The 22,999-nt window shown below is 37.8% G+C and overlaps 3 protein-coding genes across 3 annotated transcripts; 2 read left to right on the top strand and 1 right to left on the bottom strand.

Moving 5' to 3' along the window:
- Positions 1-37: 37 nt before the first annotated feature.
- Positions 38-9,926, top strand: LOC129804170 (histone acetyltransferase KAT2A). The gene is made up of 3 exons (XM_055851247.1): positions 38-687; positions 4,331-6,103; positions 9,835-9,926. The coding sequence occupies exons 1-3, from the start codon at positions 143-145 to the stop codon at positions 9,899-9,901; spliced, it is 2,385 nt and encodes a 794-aa protein (XP_055707222.1). The 5' UTR covers positions 38-142; the 3' UTR covers positions 9,902-9,926.
- Positions 9,913-14,003, bottom strand: LOC129804171 (dnaJ homolog subfamily C member 11). The gene is made up of 6 exons (XM_055851248.1): positions 13,824-14,003; positions 13,389-13,759; positions 13,016-13,326; positions 12,604-12,931; positions 10,118-10,650; positions 9,913-10,045 (listed from the first exon to the last, which is right to left on the bottom strand). The coding sequence occupies exons 1-6, from the start codon at positions 13,899-13,901 to the stop codon at positions 10,026-10,028; spliced, it is 1,641 nt and encodes a 546-aa protein (XP_055707223.1). The 5' UTR covers positions 13,902-14,003; the 3' UTR covers positions 9,913-10,025.
- Positions 14,004-14,405: 402 nt separating this feature from the next.
- LOC129804175 (transmembrane protein 177) lies at positions 14,406-15,580 on the top strand. The gene is made up of 2 exons (XM_055851255.1): positions 14,406-14,631; positions 14,698-15,580. Exons 1-2 carry the CDS (start codon positions 14,489-14,491, stop codon positions 15,482-15,484), a joined length of 930 nt encoding a protein of 309 aa, XP_055707230.1. The 5' UTR covers positions 14,406-14,488; the 3' UTR covers positions 15,485-15,580.
- The last annotated feature ends 7,419 nt before the right edge of the window (positions 15,581-22,999 follow it).

The raw sequence follows: 22,999 nt of genomic DNA, 5'->3' as shown, positions 1-22,999 counted from the left end.
ATGTATGACAATTCGAGTGAAACACGCGCCGTATAACAGAGTCGTCAGTATACCAGTTGATAGCATCTGTGAAACGTCAGAGTTGTTTTCCCAAACAAGCTGAGAAAAAGCGTGAAAAATTGGTGGAAAACTGGGTAAAATAATGAGTGAGGACTTCAATGCGGCCCAGTTTAGCGTGGTGCCCAAGGAGGAGCCCCCATCGCCGCAATCGGCTTTTGGGGGCCATGAATCCAGCTCGGCCGCATCCTCGGAGCCCACTCCTGGTGCCACACCAGGAGCACCATCAGCTGGTGGTGCTCCATCCACAGAAACAACACGTCAGTCCAGCTTGCAAAAGATCATGCAGCGTAAGCGGAATGTGTGGCAGCTGCCGCATTCCCAGAAACTGGCCAAACTCTCAATGTACTCAGCATGCCAGGCTGAAGGATGTCGCTGCACAGGTTGGAAGCTACCTGAGGAGCACAAGTATCGAGATGTTGAAGGGACATTCTGTCCCAAATTCACCGAGGAATGCAGGAATAGCCATTGCAAGCACTCTGTAGATTCCCATCTTAGTCACTTGGCTGACATCGAGGAGGAGCAGCTCAACGGATTGCTGGGAACTATTGTGGACGTTGAGAATCTTTTTATGAGCATGTCGCGTGAGGAGGACTCGGACACCAAAAAGGTCTACTATTTCCTTTTTAGGTGAGTCAGAAAAACTTTAAATAAAATTGTACATATAGGGGAAGATGGGGCTATTTGCGCCTTGGGACTATATTGATATACGATTTTCTATCATATTTCTTAAGGATGCTGGACATTAAAATTATTTTATTTAGATTCGTAAAAAAATGCCCCACAAAATAAAAATAAAATAAATAAAATAAAATAAAAAAATAAATAATAGCCAAAATTAGTTTGGCTTGGGGGTGGTGGGGCTACATTGAGCTATACGGCTACATTGATAAACATTTTTTCAATAAATTTCTTCAATTCTTCAGTAAATGCAATTCTTCGATTCTTCAATAAATCACTTAAAAACAATTAAAAGGAAGACTGAAGTATATAGCCGTTAGCCAATTTGTGTAAAAAAAAAATCCAGTGCTTAATCTTCAGGCTAATCTGAATCGGTTCTTCCTATTAGAAGCCAAAAAATTAGATATATTGACTCAAGTCTTCGATGACCCCTCTTTTAATAAACATTTCTAATAAAGAATCTATTACAGTAGACTCTCACTCAATCGGCTCTTTCTCAATCGGGCGACAAATTTTGTTGACAATTTTCACGTTTAATTATAAAGCTAATTTGCTCAAATTTGCTGTAGTTTTTCCTATTTTATCGTGATTCCTTATAATTGAGCACTTTTGTGGAATTTACAAAGGCTTTGACGCTCAATTCTATCGCTAAACCGGATGACATTTTGTCCCATATTCCCGATTGAGAGAGAGTCTACTGTATTCACTTCAATTTTTAAGCACAATACACATATAATTATTAAGATTTTTTAGTACTATCGCGACTATCGCGTACCCTGATTGGCTGAAACTTAAAAGCTTTTAAAGCTCTTTTTAGTATCTAATACAAATATATAATCAATGCTAATACATCAGTGATAAACCGGCAAAGTAACGGTAATAAATTTATTTAAAAAATACTGTTTTTCGTGCTTTTTCAGTCTTTTGACCTATATAAAATTCAAACAGTAAAAGATATCTACCGATATCTCTTATAATAGATAGGGTAGAGTAACAACTTATCGCCACTTTTAGAAAAATGTGAAATTAATTTGATTATAACTTTTGACCCCTTATTATAAGATATCTCAAATTTGACACAAAGTTAATGAGAGATGTATTGACTCCAGATTCGTCAAAAAAGTAGTACTCCAATTTAATGTTGAACTACCTAAAAAACTGTTTTTTATTAACAATGCAAAAATAACCACTTCGTCGCCATTTTTTACCAATTTTCGCCAGTTTTGTAACCACTTCTCGCCACCCTCTTGAAAACGTCCAAACCCGATTATTTTGGGCAATATTATGCAAAGAATACATTCAGCATTTCTTTTTCCTCATGACCACTTTATTATTACTCACTTTAAATGAATTTAGTTCGGTTTTCTCAAAATGAAACTGTCCTAAGTGCATTTAATTTGTATCAGCATTTGTTGCTAATGACGCATAATGAAGCGTCGTTTGCTACGATTGCAGATACAAAGAAAATGCAGTTAGAACAGTTTCATTTTGATACGATTTGATTGTTCCAAAGTTAGTTCCTGTCATCACTGTTTGGCAGTTTTATAGCACGCCAATAATTGGGGAAAACAGTCGAAATAGTAATCAACATAAAGAAAAGTCGATAATCCAGAGGCACTTGAGAATAGTCATGTGCTAAAAAAGAATGTTCAGGCGAAAGATTTCCCCTTTTTTTCATTAGAATAGCACCTAAGGTTCTTTGTATTTACGGACAAAATGTCAGATTGGAAATATCGAAAATATCAAGACCTTGAAAAGAATGAAATTTGACCGTAAGGATAATTTGCTCGCCTGGTTTATTTCTCAAATGTATCCGAAAAAAATCATGATTTTGAAGAGGTAGGAACACGGAGAGAAAGTAAAGGAAAAAATTGTATAGGAAATACAGAGTTATGCGGGAGGAAGGGTCACCGAAGACCGGATGTCCATATCTCTTACAGTTTGACCTCTAGCTCTGGAACAAATTGAACAAAAATGAATTATATATTACTCGCCTATTGAGGTCGAATAATAAAAAGTTGAACGAAACTATAGGTTAATATCAATTTTTACAGTCCGAATCAATCAATAGGGTAAAAGCTCATAATTTTGGACAGTCTGCTTATAAGAATTGATGTTTCAAGTTTGAAGTGCGATATTTTCAATACTAATTAACTTTTTTTGTTACTCTCTTTTCAAAAGGGTTGTTTAGAAACTTGGCAAGGGTTTTTGACTTTGTTTTTACTAAAATTAGACTTAATACGTTTAAAAATGAATTGATATGTAGAGGTTACTTTGACTCTTATTTTGGACAACTTGGTTATTAATTTGGACAACTTGGTTGTAAATTTGGACAGCTAATCCGCCTCAACAGGATGCCCATTGTTCTTCATTTCATGAACCAATCTTACCAAGTCCTCTTCGTGTTCATGTAAGGAAAAACGTAGAATGTCACAAGAAGCCCGGAAGCTCTCCATATCATTCATTAAAGTGAGTTAACTTCGGTACTCCAAGTACATGCGGATTCGCTCATTCCCTGACCTTTCCGGGAGCCTTTCAAGGCTTTTCTCACTACATCTCTTTCGTAGAGATGATGCTCTTTTGTTTCTCCAGGCATTTGTCCAACCTAGTCATTACTTCATGAAATTTCGAGAGAAAAACACCTGTCCAAAATAAGGAGTATCACCTCACTAGTGAATCTCTTAGAAAATTGTCCATTTTTCACACGAAAAATCTAATTCATAAGGCAAATCTCACTTCAGGTCAAATTAACAAATCACTACTAACGCGAATCAACGCAATATTCAATAATATCACTAAAAAAAAGCGAAGAAGCATTGTTAGTACTTCACCAAAGCTAAATAATGCCCAGCGCACAATAACTTTTGTTTTGTAGATATGTTTTTGACTTTTCAATGAGAGTGAATGAAATGTAGATCTAGGTTACTCGCTCTCTCTCATATGCAATTCTGAAAATATGTTTACAAACAAAAGTTATTGTGCGCTGGGGATAAGATTGAAGTAAACATAAAGTTCTGTCATATTTCTCGTAAGCAATTGCTCACACTGAATTTTCAACAAAGCAATTTCAACTCAAATCATATTCAAAATTTAATGTATTTAGTGTGAAAATCTTCCAAAAATAACCAATATATAGATGGAATTCATTATTCATCAAGTATTGGGATAAAAATCCATGATTTCAATCAATTTATTTATAGTGTCCAATTTTATCCTCAAAGTGTCCAAAATAAGAAACTGGTCAAAATTATGAGCCTTTCCCCTATATAAGTCTCTCTGGTACTTGAAGGCATTTAGCAGAAAAAGCATTAAAAAACGCTTCTATTGAAAAACACTGAATTTTATTATTAATTATCGTTCGTTAGTTTTCATTCTCATATTGGAAGAAGTAGCCAGTCTATGCTTCTTGCGTGATCTTTTTACTACATTTCGTTGCAATCACTGGCATTCATTTTAACCAGGACATCTCTCACTGTAACATTGAAATGTATCTCTGAACCTTATTAAGAACAGTCAATCCCAGATTTATTCACGCCAAATGGCAATAAATTCCAGCTCCTGGGTACCATAACTGATACATCCTAATTTTTAGACTCTTGCGTCAATGCATCCTCACGCGCCAGCAACCCGTGATTCGTGGACCCCTGGGGGATCCGCCTTTCGAGTCCCCGTCCATGTTCAAAGCCATCACGAACTTTGTCTTCTTCAAGTTTCATCATCTCAGTCAGGCTGAATTCCACACAATGAGCGAAGTGGCCAGAACTTTTCTCAATTGTCTCAATCAGTGGAACTTCGAGGCTCCTAGTGTGCGTGGGCGTGATCTCAGCCATGAGGATGCGTCCACGTACAAGATCAACTATATGCGTTGGCTTATGTTCTGCCATGTTCCGGCATTTTGCAATTCCCTTCCGCACTATGAGACATCCGTGGCTTTTGGGAGGACACTCCTCCGGGCAGTATTTCAGTTTGTCAGCCATCAGTTGCTGTACAAGTGCCGAACGGAGAAGGACAGGATGCCGATGGAGAAGCGTCTGCTGTTGATGCATATGCCCAAATTTCTGGATGCCCTCAAGCATGAGGTGATCAACGAGGAATCACCCATATGGGATCCCACCTATAAACCGGCAGTATCACTTCTACTTCAGCGTACGGCTAATGCCAAGAGGCAGCATGAGGCAGCAGCTTCGCCATCGAGTGCAGCACGTAGAGCCACTGCAGAGGGATCTCAGACGAAAAAGTACAAGTACTCCAATGATGTGGAGGATTTGTCCAATGAAGCAGTGATTCAGGCCATGAGGAATATCAGCGACAGCAAGAATAATCGTAACAATGAAGTTGTCTTTCCGGTCAATGCTCCCAGGGATGAAGCTGCCAAGACGAAAGAGAGTCGCAGAGAGATTGAGCTGCATATTGTGGGCAATTCTCTAAGTCATCCGGTCAGTAAGCAATCGATGATTTGGCTCCTTGGGCTACACAGTGTCTTTGCCCATCAATTACCAGGAATGCCTAGGGATTACATCAGTCGATTGGTCTTTGATCCTAAGCACAAGACATTGGCCCTGATTGAGGAAGGTCGTCCAATTGGAGGCATATGCTTCAGAACTTTTGCCACTCAGGGCTTCACGGAGATTGTATTCTGTGCAGTGACAGGGGATAAGCAAGTGAAGGGCTATGGAACACATCTGATGAATCATCTCAAAGATTACAGCATTCAACAAGGCATTAAGCACTTCCTCACCTACGCTGATGAATTTGCTATTGGATATTTCAAGAAGCAGGGCTTCTCCAAGGATATTAAAGTGGCCAGGCCCATATACCAAGGGTATATCAAAGAATATGATGGTGCCACACTGATGCACTGCGAACTTCATCCAAGCATCGTCTATACGCAGTTCAGCAGTGTTATCCGGCGTCAGAAGGACATCGTGACGGAGTTGATTGCGCAGCGGCAACATGAAGTGCAGAAAATCCGTCCGGGATTGACGTGCTTCAAGGAGGGCGTCCGGAGTATTCCTGTGGAGTCGATTCCGGGGTTGCGTGAAGTGGGTTGGCGTCCAGTAGCACGAGCTCAGCGCCAGGCTCGGCCCCTCGAGGAATCTGTCGATCCGGAGAAATTGGCACAAACACTGGCAACTGTCCTGGTTGCCGTTCGCCAGCACACGGCTGCGTGGCCCTTCCAGGAGCCGGTTAACCAGGCTGAGGTAACTGACTACTATGAACACATCAAATATCCCATGGATCTCAAGACGATGGGGGAGCGTCTCAAAAAAGGCTACTACGTCACCAGGAGGCTCTTTATGGCTGACATGGCGAGGATTTTCTCCAATTGTCGCTTCTACAATTCACCGGACACTAACTACTACAGGTTAGTCAAGTTCTTATTTTTCTAACTATAATTTTTCTTCTTCTATTTTATGTAAGGCTGTCGGACTCACTAGGGTCCATATAGCCATATAAATTTTTTTATCAGAATTTTTTTTGTCACTCAAAACCAAAAAGTTTTAGGTTGTGCTAAAACCTAACCTCAAATGTCAAAGATAATATTTTTTGTTTTAATCTGAAAGCGGTGAGCGCATTTTAAAAGAATGTTGGGAATATATAATGCACTGGTTAAATCGAGAATAATTTATGGAGCACCAGTAATACAATATGCAGTACCAGAAGAAAAGTTAGGCAACCAACTACAGATAATCGCGAGCGAGGCACTAAGAACAATCCTTGGTTTTTTCAAGTTGACTTGACGCCAGTAAACACTATACTAGCAGAGAGCACTATACTAGCCAAAAAAGAAAATGATGGACCTTCGAATCCTCGAGACAAGAGCAACATTAGAAATTATGAGATCGCATGAATACATACAAGACATCGCAAGGTGTTGGGGTCGTCGTCAAATCGAGTGGACTGTATTTTTTTGGTAAATGCTTTTTATTTGTGGTCGTCTTACAGCCGGCGAGACACGGCTAATTCCCGAGAAGATCTAGTAGAGCTAATAAGTATTCATTAAAAGTCGTCCTAATTGCTAAATAAATCGTCTTTGTCTTTACCTAATAAGACTTCAATCTTGTTCTGGATATCACCTAATATCTATTGAATCCGTCTGTCTCTATTTAATCATCCTATCGCAAAGAAAAGAAATACCCTCTTAGATTCAATAGATAACATAATTTCACACCATTTCACAACTTACTCGAGAAAATAACCAAAATTCTGTAGTCGTCGTCGTCACGCGTGTCTCGCCATTAAAGTCACAAAATGAAAAGACAGAATGCCGGAATGGCCTAAATTACAATGCCAAAAAATATTAATTCATAAAATTTCCGTCAGATGGCGTTCTGTTCACAACACAAGGGACAGAAAGAGTGAAAGAATGCCAGACAATCTAATAAAGAAGAGTTAGTTAACAAAGTGAGCAATAAAAAGGACACTAGAATAGAATAGAATATAGAATATTAATTTGGTTAATGCCCTGATTGAATGCAACAAGTTGGGACTATACAATAAACTAGCAGAGAAGAATTGAGAGCTTACGCATATGAAACTATAAACCAAGATAAAGAACAAGAGCGAATATTCACGGATGGATCCATCCATAAATCGCCGGTTGCGTCTACTTCTGTCGTATCTGCATTTCTTTTGTGTCAACATTTCACGCAAGAAAGGACATCTGTATTGTAGCTTGCACCAAATGCAGATACAAAACAAATGCAGATACAACAGAGGTAGCCGCAAACGACGAAATATTAAAGGAAATGAGAGAGCTGACAAAGCAGCTAAGGAAGCAACGAAGGATGGGATATGTATCGAATGTAGCTTAAATAGAAAAGAGATGGATAGAACAAGAATTCATGTGGAAAAAAATTGTGAAACTAAAGGAAAATTCAACCATGAAATCAGACAGGGAATATTAGAAAAAAAATATGGTTCAAAAATATAAATTTAAGATGTAATCAAATAAAAATAATCCAAAGGACTAGAAGTGGACATTTCTGTGATAAGAAGTTTCTGAAACTAGTAAAAAAAGAAGACACAGAATTATGCGATAAGTGCGAAACCGTGGAAGATATAAATCACATAGTGATCCAATGCAGAAAATTTAATGAGATAAGAGAAAACTATAAATGCATTATTAATGAAAAAGTAAGCATAAAAAATATTCTTAAAATAGCAAACGAAGAAACATATAAAGAGATTTACAAATATATCAAAGAAATAAAGAGCATATAATAATTCAAAAACTGTGATCGTATAACAATAATAAGTGATATAAAATAAGAGTAATAAATAAATTTAAAAAAAAATAGTGAAATCGAGTGAAGTACATGGACTCGAGTGAGTCCGACAGCCTTACATAAAATAGAAGAAGAATCTGAGAGCATCTAAAAACATTTTTAGCCACTTACAGTAGACTCGCTAATTCGGCTCTTTTAAGATCGGGCTACTTTTGAATTCGAGCAGCGGTTACATTTGAAAAAAGTTTGTTGACATTTTTCAAGTTTGCTCATGATTATCAAATGCTGCAAATATGCTCAAATTTGCCATGGTTTGTCTTAGTTCTCATATGTTTTTGCATTATTAAGGGGTTTTCATGAAATTTACCATAAATATATGAGTATGGAGGGTAAATGTCTTAATTTAAAACCATTTCCAGACTCTTTAACTTTGACAGAAGATTCAGCACATTAAGTTCATTTTTTTTTCTGGAGAGAATTACATAAATTTGCTCCTTGACTCTTCTAGAATGTTACTGTTTAGTGAAAATTCTTTAGATATAATTTGAAAAATATTGTAATAAAAAAGACTCAGAGACAATGGGGCGCCCCTCTAATTCTTGAAATACATCATGTCTTTTAATCTATCAAAATTTCGCGTTGAAAAAAAACTTAATTCCCTAAGACTTTCTGAGGCACCCCTCTGGTTCTCAAAAAGCACTTTGCTCTTATATTTTTGCAAGATTTCGTATTGAAATAAAAAGGGACTATTTAAATACCTTCACAGGCTTTTTGGGGGCTCTAAGGTTTTTTTTTGCAGGGCTTTGGCGTCTCTCTGCATTTTGTCCTTATATTCTTTCAAGAGTTCGAGTGGAAATAAAAAATACTTCGAAATATTAAATTAAAATTGTGCTGAAAATACGCACAGCTGAAGTATAATATGGTTCAGATTGTGCATAAAATCTGCACAGCTCAAGCATAAAACGGTTTACATTGTGCCGAAGATACGCACAGTTTAATTTACTAAATGTATAAGGTTGTGCTAAAAACCAGTACATAAATTATAAAATTGTTAAATTTGTGCTGATAACACGCACAGACTAAGTATAAAACGCTCAAGATCGTATTGACAATTTGCACAGCTCAAGCATAAAACTAATAATATTATGCTGAAAACACGCACATTTGTTAAACATAAAACGGTTGAGATTAAGACACCTGGGGTGACATGATCACTTATTTTCGATACTATCGACTGTCGATTCTGAAAACTTTAAACGATAGCTGCACTTCTTGTAACTAATATAGATGTTTATCATCAGTCTCATTCTTTTAAGAATGTCGCAATGAATGGCACAACAATCTGTAATAAGTCGACATTCACTTAATCTAACAGATATAGATTTATCGATACTATCGATTCGATAGTGTCGAAAAGTTATCATTCCACCCAGATTCAATTTTATTTGAGCTATGCAGGACTTTTGCTCAATTTCAACAATTTTATTTTTGAGCTGTGCCCGCTGTGAAAAATTTAAATTTAAATTAAAGTGATATGCATATAAACATTTCTTATGCGATAAATTATGATTTTTTGTCGACATATTTGTCTGGAAAAACTTTACGAACAAATGTTTACTTGTAACTAAACAAAAAATGCTCATCATTTGTGAAAACTTACAAACTCTTGCAAACTTTTTTAGTGCATTAGACGGTTTACAAACATTTCGTAAGTCCCTAGTGGGACTTTACAAACATTAAGCAAAATATTTTAAATAGGATTTTTTTTACATATAGGAACTTACTTAGTTTCTCTTGATGTTTTATTCACTTTTGCCGCGCCAGTTATGATAGTACTGAAGCAAATCCTTTTCTTTTGTCCTTGCAGATGCGCCAACGCTCTGGAACGCTATTTCCAGACAAAAATGAAAGAAATCGGCTTATGGGACAAATAAAGAACAAAGCATTTTGACTTGTCAACATTATTATATTGTACTCTAAAAAAAAGCCCCAAATTGGATTTTTCAACTATTGTGATTCTATTCACAATTGGCCGAGAGGAAAAGCGTAGACACTTTTTTACTTTGCTGCCAGAGATCCTGCACACACAAAAAAAACGGTAAGTCAATGTCCTATTGCAATCTTCGTCGGAATTTGTCCGGGAAACTTACCTGGCAGTTGAAGGGATTCCTTGTCTATGATTTCGATGCTGTGACTTTGGTCGCGATATGTGAACCTTACACGAAGGGTCTTGTCCTCACCAACGCATGGATCATAGAAACCGGGTAGTTCACTCTTGGGCGTTGCATGCAGATTCAGCTGACTGTTGCGTACAAGGCACTGCAATGGCACAGACACATCGAAGCGCTCCTCATCCTCAGCCTCTGATCGCCCATACGTGGCCAATTCGATGATAAGACCATGATTTTTGGTCTCATCTTCCCGAATTCGCGCAAATGTGGCAGACATGAGGTCAATTGAGGACTCAGCTTCCTTCTTCTTGGCTGCCATTCGTTCCCGATTCACTTCTTTGGTCTTATCGATCTTTCTCTGGCGCTTTTCGTCATTCATTGGTTCAATCACCAATTTCTTCACCACGAAGAAAACACAAAGGGGCGTCACAGTGGCATAGAAAACAGCCGCTGGGATGATCTCCTCGCTCAGGTGAATTGGGAATATGAAGGTTTGCGTTGAGCGAATGAATCTGTTTGGAATTGCAATTAAATCTTGAGAATAAAAGATCCGATCCTTAATTGAAAGATCTTGTCCGTCTGTTCGTCTGTCCTTCCCGCTATCGCCAGATCTAAAGGCCAAATGGTACAAGATAGCGACTTGGGAACTTCGGGGGACCCCCCCCCCCCCATAAGTCAACCAAAGAAGGATCTTTAACATATCCTTCATTTCTCCCCACCACTCGCCCCTCGGGGCACTCACTGGGTCAAGTGGTAGAGCACTCGCTCTATGATGCAAGTGTTCCGGGTTCGAATCCCCTTTAGGTCACCAGGAATTTTTCTGGCGTTAAAGGTGTTCGGATTGCATCCAGTGAGTTTCACTGCACTTGATTCCACGGGGCATGGGACTGACAACCTCATCCCGTATAAGAAAAAATAATAATGCGTGTCTAGAAATCCCCTTGTGGGAAGGCCTAGTTCCTTCATGGAATGTTGTGCCAGCATTATTATTATTATTATTATTACTCGCCCCTCGCCGTCGGGCGGAAATGCCTTTACTTAGTGATATTATGCAAATACAATCTGTCTTGATTGATTTGTTTAACTCTTTCCGGACCACAACATATCCAGCGAACGAATTTCAGTAAAACTCACTTTTTGTAAGTCTTAGTGGTCAAATATGATACTTTTGTAGGAATTTTCTTACAAGGTTGGTGTCAAAAAGCAAATGGCGGGCATTGGCGGGATAACCTTACTTTTGACCTCTAGATTTTTGCGGATGAGAGTACCCATAAAATTTGAACAAGTTTTTTTTGAAAATTTAAGAAAAAAATATTTTTCGAATTTATGTAATCTGTAATTGTTAGTTATCATACTTATTGGCACCGAGAGGTTTTTCCTTATTCTGGTCTAGAAATATCAAAAAAGTCACAATATGTGCATGGCAGCAGAAAATCGAAAATTCACGATTTTTGACCAAAAATATCTAAGCTCAGGAGTTAATTAGGATCCTGCAAAAAATATCCTAGATTTGGACATCCTTATAGTTTGTAATCATCTACAAGAATCGGATTCTTATCGATTCTAAATAGTCCAAAAAAAATTCTTTTTTCCATGGGTACCCAGAGTCCCAAAGGAGACGAAAGAGTTAACAAAATTCATTGTCATTTTAATTGCCAGAAATCTCAAATGTGACTTCTGACAATGCCACGTGAGCTGAAATGCCAATGTCACGGCTACAGAATCGCATTTTCGAAAAAGCTCTCCTGAGATTCAAACCCATATTGTCATATGGCATTGTCAGAGCGTTACAGAATTCTCCTCCAGGACATTAGCGTATACATTAGAAATAATGGTCAAACTACATTTCCATCATTTTCCACTAAGTCGTCTCTCGGCTTAAGTCGTAAGGAGTAACTCTTTTGCCAGCTTTTTAGTGTGATATTTTTCATAAATTTTCCCCATCTTGTTCGAAAATTTAGTATGAAAATTCGAAATTGAATTTGAATTCTTCGAACTTCAACGACTTTTTGTGCAAATAGAGTTCCATTTACCTTTTATCCAGGACACAATTGGAGAATCAAAATCTACTTGTGATCAGGCTCAATAAAGATTAATTCTAAACAGGTTAATAACCACTTACTGTTCTCAAATGCTTCTACATTATCGACTTTGTGCTGGTTCCTGTCTTGACTGTTTTCGCCAGTCGTTATCGTGTTCTAAAACCACCAAATAGTCGTGACAGGAACCAACACAAAAGTCGATAATGCAGAAGCATTTGATAACAGTCAAGTGCTAAAAAAAACAAATAAGTTCGAATAAGTTAAAAATGATTAAGTTTTCTTAAAGTCTGGTTGGGTGTATTCTTAAAGAAATCTCTTAAATCCAAATTGACAAAGTTTGAGCCTAATCAAATGACACGATAATATTTTGCGAAAGAGGTGAAATGAAGTAAAAATCATGGAAAAAGCAATTGATGAACTTACTTGAGTTTCAAAGTGACTCCAGTGGGAACACCGACTGAGACTGTGGCCACAACTGAGCTGTACTTGGAGATCTTCTTCTCAGCTCCGTACTCTGCCAAAACCCCAAAAGTGCCCACTTTCGTGGCCACCCGGAGTTTCAGTTCCTGCTCCAGAAGCTTCCTCGTGTAGGCAGCTGAGATGTAGCAGTGCGGAATGCCCAGGAGCAGTGTCACTTGGAAGTGATGTCGATCTGTATTCTGCTCCACGGTGGTGGACATGGAACGGGCTGAACCGGCTAGATTGTAAGTCAAGTAGCCGACAGTGTGTTTTCCCAGTTGGCATGCCAGGGCTGTGTTTTTTTTTTGGGAGGGAAGAAGAAGTCAGCTGGAGAGATCTTGCGAGAGATTTGGAAGGGATCAGTGGCATTACTTACAGGACATGAATGTTGGAACAATTCCATTTGAACGAAGATTGAGGCCAGCCCCAAAATTTGCAAAGACTTTCTGACTGAGGGTTCTGGAACCCTTGACGCCCAGTGAAGGACCATTTCCGGCCGTTAGGTCCACAGCTACCCAGCCTTTATTCAACAATCGTCGTCCAGAGACTGAGAAGGCACCATTTCCGATGCCTTTCTGAGAAGACAGACTCCCGGACAGTGTCACAGTGTCCCGAACTGTGATAGGAGCATCAATTGACTGACTCATGCTGATCCCAGACACTTCGACCGTTGGAAGGATCTTTTCGCTGGGAATGGAGGGAGATGGGGCTTAGTGGTATAGAGGAGATTGACTTTTGATGCTACTTACTCAAATTCATCGTAATAGGGACAGAGAATTTCTGTAGCATTGATCATTACTGTCACATTCCCCCGGGGATTTGTCTTCTGCTGCAAAGCTCTCTCCTCACGCTCCTTAGCCAGTCTCTCGTACTCCTCGCGGATTTCGGCCGGTGTCTTCTGTCGCAAAGTCACCTCCCAGCCATCTGTCTCGAGCCCCTTGACTCCCAGGGAATCGTAAATGGCTCTTTTGTGGGGATCTGACAGCACTTCATAAGCTGTTTTGAGGCGATTGAACAGTGCCTCTGCTTCGATCTTTTTCCGTACATCTGCCACATGCTTGTCTGGATGGTAAATCCGGCTGAGATGCCGGTAGGCTGTGTTTATCTGCTCAGTCGTGGCCTGAAAGTAAGTTGATAGGGTCAATATGTACCTTCCTGGAGCATTACATAACACTTTCACGCACATTCCGCGGTACATTGAGAAAGGTATAGTAGTCTTCCTCAATTGTGGATCCTGTCTCATCTTCGTAGTCATCGTCCATCACAGAAAATGCAAAATATCCGGGAAATTTTGAGGAAACTTGCGAAATCGACACGCACCTAACCTCACTTTTTCACACCATCTGACAATATTTTTCCACTCACCGACAGCAGCGCCAGAACACCCACGAAGGCGCAAACCAAACTAATATTTTGGGTGGAAATGCGATTTTCACTGACTAAAAAAAATTATTTCACATAAAATTTTAATAAATTGAGAAATTTCATTCGTGTTTATGTAGGTTTTTCCAAAATTATTTTATTTTGTCGGTGCTTTGTCCAATTTTTTTGTGTAAAAAAAATTGGGTGATTTTTTGCAGGGAAACACAGTAGCACTCCAAGTAGAGAAATTTGGTACTACAATTGAAAACATTCTAGGAAAAATGCTTTTTTCCAGGTGATTTTCTTGCTTTTAACAAGGATATTTGAGGAAAATCTTAATTGCTAAATTGTTCCTTCAATGCCGTATTATTTATTTAAATAAAAAAGAAATAAAATCACCGGTTAATATTGAGGTTATATAGGTTAGAAAAATTGGTGTTTTGGGAATATTCTTGGACGTCTTGGGGCTAGTAATAAATTTGGGAATATGTTCAAACGGAATTATTTCCAAAATAGAAGTGCTTGGGCTTACCGTGGAGCAGCCACGGCTTCAATACTTGCCTTTGCCGGCTACTATCTGCCACATACCCTGTTCCTGAGCAAGTACAAGGAGTTCATGACGTGCTACCGGTAAGAATGATGATTCCGATTACTCCAGGAGGATTCTATTTACACAGTTTCTTGTCTGTCGCCCAGGGAGGGGTTTGAACCCCAACTTCCGGATAAGATAATGAGACGATTTGATACAGCATGCAGTCTGACGAAGATGAAGGAGAAGGAATTGAAATTGATAAAGCCATTCTGTACCTTTGGCCTTGATCTCTTCCATGCAGGAACGACAAAATCGCACTTTGGAGCTGTTGTGGGGATCCCGATTAACTATTTTTACTCAAACGAAGCAGAAATTGAGCGTCCGAGTATCAAACTTAAGACAGAATCAATTAAATGGGGTTCTCAGGAAGGTGAACTCCTGGCCAATTCAATTGTCCTGACTGAAGATGAACAAATCTATGGAATTGCCCATTCGATTCTCATGACACACAGTCACCAGAGAATGCTAAATGGTCTGTATGCTTCGGGATCAATCATTGGAACGTACACTCTGGGTCATTTTCTCAATCAGCGAATGCAGCTCCTTTCGCGACCGTTTTTGCTTCGTGGGATTCTCTATGCCATCCTTGGGCTCTTCGGCTTTGGTCTGTGGGCTCTTTTGAAAGATGCCACTCATGTGTACTACGAGGGACTGGCAGATGATACCCTGGGGGACCTAGGACCAGAAGTTGCGGATTCCGGAGTGAGATTCTACGAGAAGATAATGGGGAAGAACAAAGCTCTGAGAGGGCTTACAAAGACGAACACGTATTCAACCGAAGGAGATATTTGCTACCTCATTCGCACCAAGACTTTCCCCTACACTGCCCGGAAAGCTCTCCTTCAGGACAAACTTAAGGAATACCGAGACAAGGAAGAAAAGGAAAATTAATCCTAGAAGAGAAACATTTTTAGCGTCTTGCATTTCAATATTATTTTGAATTATAGTTAATAAAGTTATCTAGTTTTTGTCAAATGTCTTTGATTTCAGAAAAATGTTTTAATTGAGTTTTTTTTTATTCAAGTCTGCCGTAGAACACCATGAAAAGAGCTTTTGGTAAATTTTATCGTGAAATTTTACTGCTCGAACGTAAAGAGCAGTTATATAGGGGAAAGGCTCATAATTTTGTCCAGTTTCTTATTTTGGACACTTTGAGGATAACATTGGACACTAAAAATAAATTGATTAAAATGATGGATTTTTATTCCAATATTTGATGAATAATGAATTCTATCTAAATATTTGTTCTTTTTGGAAGATTTTGACACTAAATACGTTAAATTTCGAATATGATTTGAGTTGAAATTGCTTTGTTGAAAATTCAGTGAGAGCAATTGCTTACGAGAAATATGACAGAACTTCGTGTTTACTTCAGTCTTATTAAATTTAGCTGTGGTGAAGTACTAACAATGTTTCTTCTCTTTTTTTGAGTGATATTATTGAATATTCATTGAATATTGTGTTGATTCACGTTAGTGGTGATTTGTAAATTTGACCTGAAGTAAGATTTGCCTTGTGAGTTAGATTTTTCGTGTGAAAAATGGGAAATTTTCTAAGACATTCACCAGTGAGGTGATACTCCTTATTTTGAACAGATGTTTTTCTTTCGAAATTTCGTGAAGTTTTAGCTTTTGTGATGACTAGGATGGACAAATGCCTGAAGAAACCAAGGACCATCATCTCTAGAGATGTAGTGAGAAAAGCCTTGAAAGGCTCCCGGAAAGGCCAGGGAATGCGCGAATCCGCACGTACTTGAAGTACCGAAGTCAACTCACTTTAACGAATGATATGGAAAGTTTCCGGGCTTCTTGTGACATTCTACGTTTCCCTTACATGAACAGGAAGAGGACTTGGTAAGATTGGTTCATAAAATGAAGAACAATGGGCATCCTGTTGAGGCGGATTATGTGTCCAAATTTACAGACAAGTTGTAAAAATTAATAACCAAGTTGTCCAAAATAAGAGTCAAATTCACCTCTACATATCAATTCATTTTTAAACGTATTAAAACTAATTTTAGAAAAAATAAGACGATAAATAGCTTGCTAAGTTTCTAAACAATCCTTCTGAAAAGAGAGTAACAAAAAAAGTCAATTAGTATTGAAAATATCGCACTTCAAACTTGGAACATCGATGCTTATAAGCAGACTGTCCTAAATTATGAGCCCTTACCCTAATGTAAGAAAAAAAAACTGATCAAGAAAAAAATTGTCAAAACGTATTCATTTTTCTTTTCAATTTCTCATTTATCATAAATTTTATTAATTTTCACTTTGTTCTTGTAATTAGGAAATTTCGGTAGACATTTCCAGTCTCTTCCCTTGCAGACTCTTTTTTTTCGAGGGTGGAATGTCGTTAAAAAAAACCTAAAAATTGTCATTTTTTATTATTTTATTTTATGGGTTTCTCCAATCTTCTGGCGTGTGTTCCACGAAAATATGCGGCCAATTGACTTGTGAATGTGAATCACAGTGTGAAATAAAATTAATACTGTGTAAAAATAAAAATTTATTTTGTTATTCAATTTCCAAAGCGGCCACACCAAAGCGGATTTGAATGGTTTCGAGATCGAGGAAGCACGATCCTAAGTGCTCTTCCCCTTCCGATGCGCCATCTTCATTTCTTCACTTTAGTTCCGCTGCGTGGGAATAGGGAAGTTGGGAAGCTTTTTCGGGGCTCTCGCATTTTCCCATTTTTTCATGTTTTCCCGCGAGATTTTCCTAGTTTTTTCAGTGAAATTCCTGAGTGGGAATCCTTGGTCATTTCCTGAATGTGGGGGTTTAGTGCTTTCTACGGAGGAAGTGGTGAAAAAGCAAGAAATACACTCAGTCCCGGGTCCCGGCATTATGTACTTCGGGATTATGCACATACAATTATGGAAGTTTGCCTGCCATTGGGGGTTAATTTGTGAAATCATTCTTGAAAAGGACAGATAATCCTAACCGGCTTATGTAGGTGAGATTCTTAACGTGAGCTAACTCGGAGTGCATGCAAATTCGATTTGGAGCTGAAGTTGGGAGACGCCATTCAGTTATCTTGATTCAAATTCGTGAAATTATACAAATTTTGTATTTAAACCAAAATATCAAGGATTTGGATGAACTGACAGAAAAGTGTTATATGGGTGAAATGTAGACCAGAATGTTCTCTATAATTTTGCCGTAGAACTTGAACTCATCGATTACTCAGAAGCCAAGATAATCGAGGTTTTTTGTTTCTTAACTCGTTTTTTCATCCAGAGTGCCCCAAGTAGTCATTTGTTGAACTTCAACTATATCAAAGAATTGTTGTATTTTGTGGGACTTTCCATTTAAAACCATATTTTAAGTGTCTTTGTGGAGTAGAGGCAGTCAAATTGGCATCTGAGTGATTTCAAAGCGTTATTATTGGAAAAATCAATTTTTTCACACTTAAACGGCAAAATCGGAGTGATAGCGTAGTCTGAGTGGAAAATGATGTATGGACGAAATGTAGAGACAAATGTGCTCTACAATTATGTTGAAGTAATTATCAAAATCGGTTCAGCGACAGTCGAGATAATTGAGGTTATGTGATATTGAAATTGGTTTTTCGACTGTGGCGCCCCTGGTGTTGGTCCCACGAAGTTCAAATATTCTAGAAAGTTGTAGCATTTGGTGAGATCTTTCGTTTAAGCCCTCATTCATCAAAATCGGTCACATAGAACCGGAGATATGATTTTTTGAATTTCGTGAATTTTGACCCCTCATATCTCCGGTTCTATTGAAACCACAGCGCACATACGCACCATTTTGGAAACGTCCTAGACTGGACTACAACATACTAAAATTTCATTAACTTGCACAATGCCGTTTTTGAGAAAAGTGACTTTGAATTTCGATGAATTTTGACGCTATCACAGCGCCACCTGTGGTGACTTTTTGAACTTCCATCTGAAAGTGCTCATTGAGACGAAACCAAAAAGGTAAAATTTATGTCGCTATGTTAATTAGAACCGGAGATAGAGGCCGGTCAATGTTCGAACTTTGACCCCTTATAGCTCGGGTCAGGGGTTATGGATCGACTTAAGGTTTTTTTTGTTTGATAGGTATAATCAACGGCTACAACATACTAAAATTTCAGCCCGATGCACAATGGAATTTTTGAGTTATTTAACTTATAAGATTTAAAAATTTTCTTTTTAATAATAGCGCCCCTAGCGGTGGTTTTATGAACTTGCGATGTTAGAAGGGGAAGTGGCATTTCACGAGAGCTTTCCAAAAAGCCCTCACTTTTTAAATTCTGACAATTAGAACCGGAGTAATGGCCATTTTAAGAAATTTTTTTTGGACCCTTATAGCTCGGGTCAGGGGGGTCGGTAGACCTTAAGTTTGGTATTGATGGAAAGCTCTAAGGCCCAGCTATAACATACTAAAATTTGAGCCCGCTCGATGCCATAGGGGCGGAGCTATTGGGAAAACAAAAAAAGGGGGGTCTTCAAAATGGCGGAAGGAGGGGTGGGGGGTGGGGGGTCAATGCACCAAGTTGCAATTTTCACCCGATATATAACCTTTGCCGAAAACCGCAAGTCGATATCTCTTTTAGTTTAGGAGCTATTAAGCTCCAAAGAGCGGCCGGCCGGCCGGCCGGGAACGTAAAATAGCCACATATATATTCGTGATCAGGAAGTGCTGAAACACATTTTGGCCAAATTTGAGCTCGATCGGACGACATGAAATTTTGTTAGGATTATAGTAGGTGAGATTGTTAAGAATCTCACCTAATACGCTTGAATGTATACTATTTCGTGACGCGAAAAATTTGAAGACTCTATGCTTGTCCTTTTAGAATAAAACTTTAATTTCTTTTATTAAGGTAAAAATTTTAAATATTCTAAAAATTTCTTGAAGAACTTTGGCCAAAGAGTATTGTTTGTTGATGAATTTCTTCTAAACAGTTGAATCTTTTTGCTTTGACTCTTTACCTCCGCGCGAAATTCGTTCTACAGCAGAGGGCCAATTTTTGAAATTCTCACTCGCACCCGCGAGCTCTTTAGTGGCCGAGAGAACTTGACTCGCACACCCCGGAAATTCTTCAGTACGTGCAACGACTACTTTCTGTTATAAAGAAGTCGTTACAGAAGGATTTGAATTTACGGGGTGTGCGAGTGGATTTCTCTCGGCCACTAAAGAGCTCGCGGGTGCGAGTGAGAATTTCAAAAATTGGGCCTCAGATTCGTTCAAAAGAAATCGCCTGTGGGTATGCAAATTTTCTAAATGCATAGAGCAATTTTGCGCGTTTTTTGCGGCCTCGAAAATCCCAGGACTGAGTCAGTGAAAAGTAATTCAGTGAAGTGTTTCTTTTTTGTGAATAAATTGCAGATTTTCCCGGGAAGTCCTTTAGTGGATCGGTTTGTGGGAAAGAATGAACGACTTATTTCGGGACAGAGGGAGTATACAGGGAAGAGTGTAGTGATAGTAGTGATAATATATGCGTGATTACAAAAGTGTCCCAAGTGCCTTTAAATGTTTTTGAATAAGAAAAACAAGCACTTTTTTGTGGGCTTTTCGGGAGTGAAAAATTAAAGTAAAGTTAGAAGAACTCGGCGCGAATTTCTCCACTTCCACGCCCTCCTACTAATTAGAAGAGGCTCTTAATAGTATTTTGTGGTCTCCGGAAGGCATGAGTCGCAAATGTGAAAGCCAGTGCAATCAAGTTTATTATTATGTGCACAAAAAGGTGCCTCTGGAGATCGCTGTTGAGCCCAATTAAGGAGGAGTAGAATCAGATTCATCGGGAGCTGTTGGTGGGAATTCCCCAGCATCTCCAGTGAGGATCTTCAGAAGGCCTGGTGAGTCCCGAAAAATTCTGTTTATCCTTGATAAATAAGTGTGTTCTCTTAAAGAATTCCTCTGAAAATTTCGAATCAATTTTCCGGGAAACTTAATGCTCTTTTTCTTTCTTGCAGACTCCAGTGGCAGTGGCAGATGATCAACCAGGCCCGAGGTAAGTGAGAAAAATCTTATTCAACTCTCCATCCAGTCAGGGGAAAAGTAGTTTTACTATAAAGAAAATGCTTTTGATCATTCTACACTACATTCTTTGGCACGGTCTCTTCAGTGAGAAATTTATTTAATTAATGAATAATATTTTTTAACTTGGATTAAGAATTTTAGCAATTACCTACTCTTCTTACATAAAGAGGTTCCATAAGTGCTCTGTAATACACTCTTAGAAAAAATTAGTTCGTACAAGCTCATATGCAGTTATTAGAACTATAAAATATAGTAAATATAGACCCAACTATATATTTAGTTTGAGTAACTAAATGAAATAGTTGACCACAGTTAGTTAAAGTATCCTTTTCATTTAGTTATCACAACTAAATCAAAATAGTAATGGGTACTATAACATATTAGTTCCAATTACTAAATAAATGGGGTTGATACCCATCTTATTGGCTGTAATAACTATATTATATTAGTTGTGGTTACTATATAGCATTCATTGTGATGCATATTTCTTATTAGTTGCTTAAAATTCGAAAGAGCTTCAACGCATTACTAAAATAAAAACCACTCTTTACTATTGGAAAAGTAGTCATAACTTTATGAAAATATAGGCCCATCTATTTACATTGGTTGTGAGAACTAAAAGGAATTAGTGACCAATATTAGTTGGGATAATGATTTCATTTAATTAACACTAGCAAATATAATTGTATGAAAGCATTATGAAATAATTGCCGCAACTTATCCACGTAAATATTGTCTTATATTCTCACTACTAATAAATTTATTATGAGTATAATGTTTTAAGAATATAAGAACTATTTTAAATAGATTTGATAATAATCGTCCGAACAACTAATTTTCATTAGTAATCACGTCTAAACTTTTCTAAGAGTGTACTGCAAAATGATGGTATTAGTTTGCCAGTCCAGTGAAAAATGAAAACCATTGCAATTAATATCATCTTGTTATTTATTGATCTTGAATACTAAATACAAATTGACTAACCACTACATAAGGTAAAGTGCCCTGCCCTCGAGTCGACCGGTTCCTCGACTCGACCGGTTTTCAATATTTGAATGTTTTAATGATGAATTTCTATAAAATTATCACTAATTCGTATTTATTTATGGAATAATTGACCTATTAATGTTAGATCATATGCCAAATATTAGTGCAAATATAAATAAATTGAATAAATAACTCTACCGGTCGAATTGAGGGCACTTTACCTTACTTGTGAAATAACTTTAAATTGAAAATCGAGTTAAAGTTTCTGCATTTGACCATAATATTTGTGTTAAAATGAAATTTTATTGATATAAAATAGAATTTCAAAATTTTAAATAATGCTCAAATATAGTGAAAAATAAAAGGAAAAATTAAGGAGTTTTATGATCCATAGGGGAAGTTAGGCATGGTTCGCACGTTTTCTCGAAGTCCATTTTTAAGATTTTTTTCTGACTAAACTGTGAAATGGACAGTAGATTACGCTACACCAAAAATTCTCTGGTCTTTTGGGTTTCTATATGTGTCTGATTTATTTCCACAAAATCTCTGATTTTTCCTGGACAGGAAAATGAAAAAAGTATGCCGATTTGTGCGAACCTTGCCTGTGGAGCCAAGGTTCAACCTATGGTGGTATAGGTTCGTCATTGCATATTTTCCTGGAAAAGCTCTTCCTCCCAATTAAATATTTTTTACCGATTGCTAGATTAAAGAACCATGAATCCGCGAAAATCATCATATCACTAAAAGACTTTCCCTAAAGCAATTTTTCGCCATTTATCTGAAGCACTATTTTTCTTGCATTTGAATGTCGACAAATTGACTAAAATGTGAGGATTTCGAATGCGACAACATAAAAAATTTATCAGCTCAATTTTCTTGGTCTCTCTGAACCCTTTCGAGTATTTGGGAGTTTTTCGCCAGTAGGGAAAAACTTCCTTCGATGCAAAACATTATTACGTAAATATCTACCCACATTAACCCTTCATCCATTGGTGTAAGTGGTTTTTTCGGAAAATGAACTTAGTTGTAAGAAATCACACGAAATGTGCGCCATCAAAATTACCAATTTTGGGCCAATTTTCTATTTATGATTCTAGACCCTAGGAAATAAGGGTTAGACTGCTTATTTTTGTTCTAAAGATGTGTTTTATAATTACCTATATTATGGCTAAGAAATTAGGATTCATGTCTTTTCCAACAAAGAGAAAATTCGGATTGTTCGAAGGCTCGCGCGTGCGAAGCATACCAAACTTCCCCTATGGCATTTTAGTTTTTATTTAAAAGTGTCTACACATTGAGCACAATTTTCGTCAAAAATTGCTTTTTTGAAGGAAATTGGCTGCAGTGCTGTAGGCAGAAACGTCAAAATTCTGTCAAAAATGCAATTTTTGACAAAAATTGCTCCCAATGTGTAGAGGCCTTAAAG

Source organism: Phlebotomus papatasi, chromosome 2 (genome assembly GCF_024763615.1).
Source record: "Phlebotomus papatasi isolate M1 chromosome 2, Ppap_2.1, whole genome shotgun sequence".
Taxonomy (NCBI): Eukaryota; Metazoa; Arthropoda; class Insecta; order Diptera; family Psychodidae; genus Phlebotomus; species Phlebotomus papatasi.
Note: the sequence above shows the minus strand (reverse complement) of the source record. Positions and strands in the feature narration are given on the sequence as shown.

Coding starts and splice junctions, on each gene's coding strand:
- LOC129804170 (XM_055851247.1), top strand. CDS start 143: ATGAGTGAGGACTTCAATGCGGCCCAGTTTAGCGTGGTGCCCAAGGAG. Junction 688..4,330: donor GTCTACTATTTCCTTTTTAG/GTGAGTCAGAAA, acceptor CCTAATTTTTAG/ACTCTTGCGTCAATGCATCC. Junction 6,104..9,834: donor CCGGACACTAACTACTACAG/GTTAGTCAAGTT, acceptor TTGTCCTTGCAG/ATGCGCCAACGCTCTGGAAC.
- LOC129804175 (XM_055851255.1), top strand. CDS start 14,489: ATGTTCAAACGGAATTATTTCCAAAATAGAAGTGCTTGGGCTTACCGT. Junction 14,632..14,697: donor GAGTTCATGACGTGCTACCG/GTAAGAATGATG, acceptor TCTGTCGCCCAG/GGAGGGGTTTGAACCCCAAC.
- LOC129804171 (XM_055851248.1), bottom strand. CDS start 13,901: ATGGACGATGACTACGAAGATGAGACAGGATCCACAATTGAGGAAGAC. Junction 13,327..13,388: donor CCCTATTACGATGAATTTGA/GTAAGTAGCATC, acceptor CTCCATTCCCAG/CGAAAAGATCCTTCCAACGG. Junction 10,651..12,603: donor GGAGTCACTTTGAAACTCAA/GTAAGTTCATCA, acceptor AATTCCAAACAG/ATTCATTCGCTCAACGCAAA.